Here is an 8,982-nt window from a genome sequence, read left to right as displayed (position 1 = left end):
TTCATTTAGATCTCTGCATGATTTAAAGGCAGACTTTCCATTTTCTTGTAATCCTTGCAGCAAAGAGAAGCTGGTTGTGTGAAAACTGCAATCTTTACTGCTTCGTCTTGTGTGATTTTTGTAGGTCCGCTGACTTGTCATCTTTCACTAGTTTGGGAATTGAAGGATTCTTGTCATAAATAACAGATGTGAGTGTGTGGGGTTTTTTTTTTTTTTTCAATTTTTGTTTTAACTATTTTGAAAGTTAGATGAGATGGGTCACTATTCCTACAGAATTCTTTTTAGGTCAAATAACTCATTTCAGAAAATTAAAAAAAACTGACTTTATATTTGAGGTTTTGAAATACCTGATTGTTAACACTTGGAATAATGCTAAAAGTAAGTCTAAAAAACACCCAAGAAAAATTTTAGTGCATTTACAGAAAAGGTATTTTGTAATAGTATAGCAGTGTATTGCATAGTACTGTTTTAAACCTGTAAGTGGAGTTTGTATAAATTCCTAATAATGTGATATAAACAGATGCAAAGGGATGACCTAGATGGGGTCTTTATCACTCCCATCCCACTATGACTGTCATGGGTGCTGTCAGTAATCCTAGATGGTTGACATGTGACAGATGCCAACAGATGCCACTTGAGCCCAGCAGCAACCTTGCCCAGTAAGAAGGGGGTGAAGTACCAAGAGCCCCAGCAGCTATTTGAAATCATAAAGCCACTCCTGCTGAAAAGGAAGGGAACTTTTTGTCACCTCAAAGTTCTATCCAAGAAGTAAAACTGCTTGGTATTTGTGACCTCGTTGACGTGACCAGCATAAACAGTAAGAGTGGATCAAAGGATACCTGGTAGTGTAACATTTCTACATTTTTATACAAAGCAGATTTTTAAGATACAAGTGAGATAACATTTTCCTCCTGAAAAGGATTATCTTATAAAAAATAAACCTTGTATAATTAAGCTTGAGGCATATGGGCCTATCAGAATGTTGTGGGAAATTATTAAAAATAAAAATTCTTTTTAAGCATCAACCTAAGAATCTTTTCTAAATAGGCTATGAAAGTTTTCATCAAAAGTAGTATTTTGTATTTTCAAGAGAGCAGGGAGGTGTTGTGTTGGTGGCCAGGGCCTCTTGAAATCGTTGAAGAAAGGGAAGTGTTTTCTGTCTATTCTGGTACCACAGTCTTAGAGGCATAAGCCTCGGTTACCTGGAATACCTGTGGGATGTGTGATTCTGCTTAACTGAAGACTCCATAGTGACCATTTTGAGAGGTATTTCTTCACAAGTATTGCATGCCAGAGGAAAGTTAGTGCTTTTTGACATTTGGGGCATTTACATGCCTTGTGTTGTACTGAGCAGCTGTAACTGAATATAGTCATGGAAGGTACAAGAAACAGAACCACTCACTGACATTGGGACGTCACCTGTAATTTTTAAAATAAATTTATCCTTTTTGTTTACCTATTTTTCGCCACTTGTCTTTTTCTTTATAGGTTGAATGAGATGGTACTTTGGGACAAAGGTTCTAGATAATTAAAGTGTAGCTTTATATACTTCTAATTTTAATTAATATTTACAGAGTTGGGCAGGGAATAACTCAATTACCCAGTGTGCTGTTTTGAATGAAAATGGCCCCCATAAGTTCATAGGGAGAGGCACTGTTATTAGACGCTGTGGCCTTTGTCTGCACACCATCATGTTTCCTGCAGTGACAATAGTGGACTACACTCTGAACTACAAATAAACCCCAATTAAATGCTTTGCTTTATACGAGTCACTGTCTCTTCACAGGAATAAAACACTGACTAAGACGCCTACCTGAATTCCATCCCTAGTACACACACCAGTCCTTGCTGCCTGAGGGATGCCTGCGCACTGGCCCGCACACTGGCCCGCACACTAAGGGCTTTGCATGCGTTCTTGCTTGTCACTGCATCAATGGGTGCCCAGACAAAGAAGTTAATACTTAGGAAGGTTCCTGTGTGGTACTGGTACAATTTAAAGTTATTTTTATGCCCCATGCTATTGACCAGGGAAAATAAGTTGCCAAAAGAGCCAGCCAGTGTTGGTGCACACCTTTAGTCCCATCACTGAGGAGATAGGAACAGGTGAATCTCTTGAATCCGAGGCCAGCCTGGTCTACAGAGCAAGTCCCAGGACAGCCAGAGCTATATAGAGAGACCCTGTCTCAAAAGAAGGAAAAAAAGAAAAGAAAAATAATTTTTACTAACGTGTACCTACTATAGAATATCAGTACATGTAAAAGTATTTCTTTAAAAGCATTACTATTCTAGTGTCTACCACACAATTTAAGATGGAATATTTGCACTTTCAAACTTTGTGTTTTAGGTCCACAAAAGTTTCAGGAAGACATACACTTTCAAAGGAAAAAAACGTGTCTGCAATCAAAAATGCTTACAGAACAGAAGGAGGAATATGGTACATGAAATGCAAAATATTCAGCACTTCCCTTGCTAGTGCCTTCTTCGGCCTCTGTCTCTTCTTGTCCTCAGTCAGAACATGTGAACTCTGTCCAAGTTGAACAAAATAGATGCTTGGCAAAAGAGGGAGCCCAGCATTTATTGCTACATGCTTAAAAAAAAAAAAAAGTTCCATTGGCAAAGCTAAAATCAACTCTTCAACTGAAGTAAGATTTTCAAAACCTAATTTAAAATGGAGTCTAACATTTAGAATGGCTTTTCCCTGTCCTTTCCCATTGGAGCAGCTTGAACTGAGGCTGCTCTTGCTCTTTCTAGCTGGCGATGAAGTCCTTATACTCGGGTACCCGTGGAGAAGACACGGGCTCGTTACAAGGCATTCCTCCCTTTACCCATCTATCCACCTGCCTGCCAGGCCCCATCAGTCATTCACCAACACACGCCCCCTCCCTTTTTAAGCCCAACTGTCAGCCTGGCATGGTGACACACGCTTTTAATCCCAATACTTGGGAGGTAGAGGCAGGCAGATCTCTTTGAGTTTGAGGCCAGCCTGGTCTACAGAATGAGTTCCAGGGCAGCCAGAGCTAACACACAAACCCTGCTTTCAAAAACCAAACAAAACAAAACACCCAAACAATTGTCAACTCTCTAGAGCAGTGGTTCTCAACCGTCTAATGCTTTGGCCCTTTAATACAGTTCCTCGTGTTGTTATGACCCCACCCATAGTTATTTTCGTTGCTCCTCCATAACTAATTTTGCTACTCTTACGGATCATAATGTAAATATTTTTAGAGATAGGGGTTTGCCAAAGGCCGTGGCCCACAGCTTGAGAACCACTGTTCGAGAGGGTATCATGATTTCCCCTCAAAATCCAACAAGTTACTACAGTGTAATTTTCATTTTCAATTTGTAATTTATTTAAAAAGAAATAGGTGTGGTGTGGTTTAACACTGGATCACTTCTGCCTGAGCCTTAATGCTGGCCTCAGTGTCCCTAGTTTTTCAATGTAGTAGGCTTCAGCCACCATCATCTCGTGACCACACCACATTACTTGTCATACAAAACTTGTGTCTCTTGCAGAGTATATTGAAACATCCATTTTGGATCCAGCCTTTAATAGCTGTTTTCAGCACTCATGTTCAGTGCCACCTGATCCTGAATCTGAACGGTGTAGCTCTCTGCATTAGTCAAACCTCTCCTTTGTCAGTGCTCCTGACTCCCTTCCCTAGTCAGTCAGACATTTGGTCTTTAACCACTTTAGTGGCCCTCAAGCCTTGAAGCATACACACAAACCAATCTGATTGTCTGAATTACTACTCCGCCCCCTAGATGCTGAGGCCAGGCATTAAAAGACCTCTAACCGGCTGGGGTGTAAGCTCAGTGGCAGAACATGTGTTCAGCATCAAAAATCCAATAATGTAAGTAGAGACTGGGATTTTCATTTCCTCTAGAGTGACTTTCAATAGACAGTTCTGCCATTTCCCAAACTGTGTGACTCCTTAGTGCTTACCTCCGTCCCCTCCCCACCACCGGGAGATGGTGCAATTCCAACTCCTGCTCCTGAGCCAGCCTCTCCTAGCTCATTCCTATGCCTTCAAATGCAGTTAGCCGTCTGTTACTTCACAGCAAAGTAGCAAATATTACCCACACATTTCTGCTGTATCCACTGAGACTGCTCCTATCTGGGTCAACAACCCCACTTGTTTTCTAGACCAGTGAACACCTGGTCATCCCACTGCTCTTGTGATAATTATAAGTTGACCATTCCCCTTTGAAATAATCTCCCTTAGCTGAGATTGCACTATACTATCTGTTTATTTGTGGGTTGCCTCACTAACCCTTCTTGCTTTATGCTGGGCCTGCACAACAGCTCTGTACACTTGGGATGTCTCTTATCCCTTTCTTTTTCTTTCTTGTTCTCTATCAGCTGCACAGGTAAAGCATGCAGGCAGCTCCTTAACTGTGTCTCCAATCATTTCACATTTAATATATTCTACACACTCACTTCTAACTACCAAACCTGTTTGTTCATTAGCCCCAGACTTGGGCATCTTCAGTCTTCAGATGGTCATCTCTGACCATTCAGGTCCCAGAGATCCTCTAAATGGTTACTACCCATCTCCCAGGGAGGTGGCAGATCTTCCTGTCTTTGAGCATATATTGTCCACACATTCTAGCTTAACTGGACAAGGCCAGCCCCTAACTTTAGCACTTGCATGATTTGCCTGTTACAATTTCATGAGCGGTCGAATTCCACCCCACAGTGGACCTCTCCTTTTACACTACACTGCCACGGTGCCGCGTTAGGCATGCTAGCACTGAGGCTAGCTGCTCTTGCCACTCACCGACAGGTGACATCTTTCCCTCAAGTGACAAAGATGGTTCACAGGAACAGTTTGCAAAGGAACGAAACCCGCGACATCCCGGCGCGAGGTGGCGCTCTCAGGAGAACTGCTAGCCGCTTCCGCTGTCCTATGCGCAGGCGCACAGGACTTCCGCCACTCTGCGGTCGGTTCTCCGCAGCGGCGCCTGCGGGCTTGGGATGCTGCAGCTCGCGGTGGGTCGCTGCGCTTTGGCCCCAGCTAGATTCCTGTTTGGTTCTACTATGCCTAAGAAAGCCAGTGCGTCGAGCAAGGCCAGTGGCAAGACTCGTGGTATGGAGAGGGTGGGCCACGGGACTACACCGGCGAGGAACGGAAGCCGCGCCTGGAGAGCAAGAGACCTTCCTTACAGCTTGTTATTGTAGTCCAGGTCTGAGACTTTGTGGACCGCACATTAGCTCGCCTGAGGACGGCTGAGCAACCCCTATGGCGCACCTGCTGGCCTTCTCGGCGCCCGCACTCGGAGGGTTACCTTTCCCGGCAGGCTGTGCGGTCTGCCTTCCTATGGCGGCAAAAAGCACCCCTCCGTCAAGGAAAGAGCACCCCTTCCCCTGACATCTTCCTAGGCCAACTCCCAACTTCTTTCTGTGACCCAGCACAGGCTCCACCGTCCTGACATTGTCCTAGGCCAACTCCCAACCCCTTCCTATGACCCAGCACAGGCTCCCCCACGTGCTGGCACCTTCTCTAGAGCCCAAGCCCTGGCTGCCTTTCTCCGCGCAGTAATGTGCTCTGTATGTGTACTTCGTTGGTACACTTAGCACAGTGATGCGCTTTATTATGGTTGTTGCCGCTCACTGTGGTCCCAGTTCCTTGAAGACGGAGTGTGAATCCTCTTCCTCTTCATACCCACTGTCTGCATACTGCCCTGGAACTAACTTCCTGTTGAGTGAAAGCTCTTAGCATGGCACTTAAATGTCACTTGTTATGGTTCTTTTTGCAGCCAGCTCCTTGCTCTCTCCCCCACTCTGAACTTTACAATGCATTGGCTATAGGATGACTAATAAAAGGGCTGTCTCTTGAGGAATAGAAACTATAAAGCAGACTATAGGAATAAGTCCTAAGGTAGCCAGCATGAGATCTAAACAGGACGCACGCACACATAGCTTTAGGCTACGACAAATATATGTAAGTAATAAATAGTCTCTGTGGAGGAAGTGAATTATAAAGCTAACAAGACAAAGCAGCATGCAGGTGTGGAGGCCAGAGTCAGGTCTCCCAAGGAAGTACAAATACTGTGGGGCATTGAAAACTTGATTGAATCTGGAGGGATGTGGGAAAGGCACCTCAGTGTCCAGTTCCTGGATGGTAGGCCTAGTTTAGTGAAGGTGAGGGCTAGTTATGGGTCAAAATTAATGAAATATTTTGTAACCTGTAAAATGGTAACATGTCATTTTAGGGTAAAAACCAAACCAAGGAACCAGAGACACCAACTCCTCCTGCGGGGCCTGTGGCAACTGATCCTAAAGGTTTTGTCACCATAGCCATCCATGCGAAACCCGGCTCCAAACAAAATGCTGTGACAGGTACGTCTGAGAGTTGGGTGGGATTCATGTGTGGATGAAGGGTTCTTCATCTTCTCTTTGCCTTGTCAGCTGACAGTTTATCCTGTCATTTTCATATCTGCATTTAGAGGCTTCTCCGTTTAAAAATTCTATATTCTCATACCAAGGCATTTGAGAGAAAATGTGCAGAATTCCATACCAATCAGATGGAAACCATTGTATCTTTAAAAATGTGGTGTTTTAGCAGGGTGTGGTGGGCGCACGCCTTAAATCCCAGCCCTCGGGAGGCAGAGGCAGGCTCCCCGACCCCCTGCCTGGAGCTCTTCCCATTCCAAGGCCGTTTCTAGTTGCCTGAATTCAAGATGCTCTCTAAGACTCTAGAGCTGTCTCCTAAGCAGGGTTTCTCCTCTGCGGGTGTGTGTTCTGTAGCTGGACACATTGTTTATCTACGCTCCTTGAAGTATTAGTTTAATCATTCAGTGCGTGAGAGACTGAACCCAGACCGACAGCTAGTGATTGAAAGCCTGTCCCAAGTAAGTGCAAAGCGAAATGAAAAAGACGAAGCTCATGCCATCTCGTTCCAGATCTGACCACTGAGGCCGTGGGTGTGGCGATCGCAGCACCTCCATCTGAGGGGGAGGCAAACGCGGAGCTCTGTCGGTATCTTTCCAAGGTCTTAGAACTCAGGAAGAGTGAGGTGGTTCTGGATAAGGTTTGTCTCTCTTTTTTAAAATGGTTATATACTGATCGGAGTTCATATTTTCTATGTGTATGGCTGTTTTACCTCCATGTATATGCACACCGTGTGCATACCTGGTGCCCTCAGAGGCCAGAAGAGGGTGTTGGATCCCCTAAGACTGAAGTTATAGATGGTCCCGAGCTGCCATGTGGGTGCTGAGAATTGACCCTGGAGCCTCTGGAAGAACAGCCAGTACACTTAGCCACTGACCCATCTTTTTTAAAAACTCATATTCATCTAAATACAAAACTCTGTGACTTCATAGTCTTCATCTGCATCCTCTCTGTCCATATTGAGACTGTGCACTCTTCACTTACAGTCCTTCATTACGTCATTTGCAACGTTTCTTTCCTTAAAGTCACAGCTGTACTTACTGTCACATTAGTCTTGCTTACTTCTTCAAGACACCACTATACTGAAAATAATCTAAAATGGCTCCTGTTTGTCACCTCCATCCACTAAGCTCACCAAGCACTTCTGACCCCACATTGGTTGTGCGCACTAGGGCATGCCGACTGTGAAGGATGAAGACAATATGAAGACAATACGGTGGTTTCATTCAGAATCACCAGAGTCTGAGTCTTAAAAACAGGCCCCTGGGCACCCCTGAGGACATGTTGAATTAGGCTCTGTATGCAGGAGAGCAGGCCAAGATTTTGTTTTTGGAGCTCAACCTGCAGTTCGTATCTGGGTGTCATTTAAAGTCATAAACTACACTTGAAAATCCACCTGAGCCGGCCAGTTCCTGCACCTCTGCCACCCGTGGTAGGTCATGCCTGACCTCTGCAGCGCTTCTGGTCTGACGTTAGTGGGAAGGTACGGCCCACTCAGTGTGCACACACGGTCCATCTAGATAAATTCCTGATCAACATCTATGTTTTATAAAAGGCATGTTTCAAATGCTTTTATGAGTTTTTTAAGTTATTGTGCATCATAATACTTAGACATGGTTGGGTTTTGTTTGTAATGTTTAGAAATGTATAACAATTTCGAGGGGAAAAAAAAGCAGCTTGATTATGTTTAGATGTTATAACAACTTTATACCAAATTGCCATATTTGATATTTTAAGATTATTTTCCTTTGTAATTTAAACCAATCACTTGAAACTAGAATATTGGCCAGGCACAATGGGAACTCCCTCTAATCCCAGCACTTGAGAAAGAGAAAGGATCAGGAGCTCTGCTTCATCATTAGCTATATATTGAGTTTGAGCTAATCTGACCCTATCTTAGAGAAAAGAAAAAGACTTAGAAATTATAAACATTCACCTTGGCATTCTAATGCAGAACTTTTGTTATAAAGAGAGAAGTAGAAAGGCAAAAACCCTGGAGGGTTGTACGAACGTGTCAGACGGTAGACGTGTGCAGGGGAGAGCGTGCCTGGGCTGTCGGGAACGGCCACCCACAGCACCGCACATGCTTTGCTGGGGGCGGGGAGGTCTGCTGCTCCCGCCAGCCTTAGGATGCTGAGTGTCTCTCTTTCTTTCTGGCTCAGGGTGGTAAATCTCGGGAAAAGGTGGTGAAGCTCTTGGCCTCTACGACTCCAGAAGAGGTCTTACAGAAACTGAAAATGGAAGCTGAGAAAAAGTAAAGGCGAGAAATGACACTTAACATCCTTGATGGGTTTTCATAACAGTAAAGAGGTGGCCGCATAGGAAAACATACATAAGTGCCCAAACATACATGAAAATCAGACGGTGGGAACTCGAGAGATGAGCTCAGTGCTTAAGAGCACTTGCTGCTCTTCTAAGGGACTTGGGCTCAGCTCCCAGCCCTCACGTTGGAGGGCTCACACGGAAACTCCAGTTCCAGGGTGACCTGACGTTCTTTTCTGACCTCTTGCAGACTTGTGGTTTGTGTATGTACGTTCCAGGCACACACATACATGCACTAAATAAACAGACTTAAAACCCTTGAGTGCAGA

General features: G+C 44.4%; 1 protein-coding gene across 1 annotated transcript; it reads left to right on the top strand.

Annotated features, from left to right (window-relative positions):
- The first annotated feature begins 4,975 nt into the window (after positions 1 to 4,975).
- On the top strand, positions 4,976 to 8,734 carry C7H15orf40 (chromosome 7 C15orf40 homolog). Its single transcript, XM_051149309.1, is given in 6 exon segments — positions 4,976 to 5,005; positions 5,007 to 5,226; positions 5,442 to 5,536; positions 6,214 to 6,340; positions 6,904 to 7,031; positions 8,554 to 8,734. Coding segments are annotated over 6 exon segments (696 nt in total). The 3' UTR covers positions 8,650 to 8,734.
- Positions 8,735 to 8,982: the final 248 nt, after the last annotated feature.

This window comes from Acomys russatus, chromosome 7, assembly GCF_903995435.1.
Source record: "Acomys russatus chromosome 7, mAcoRus1.1, whole genome shotgun sequence".
Taxonomy (NCBI): Eukaryota; Metazoa; Chordata; class Mammalia; order Rodentia; family Muridae; genus Acomys; species Acomys russatus.
Note: the sequence above shows the minus strand (reverse complement) of the source record. Positions and strands in the feature narration are given on the sequence as shown.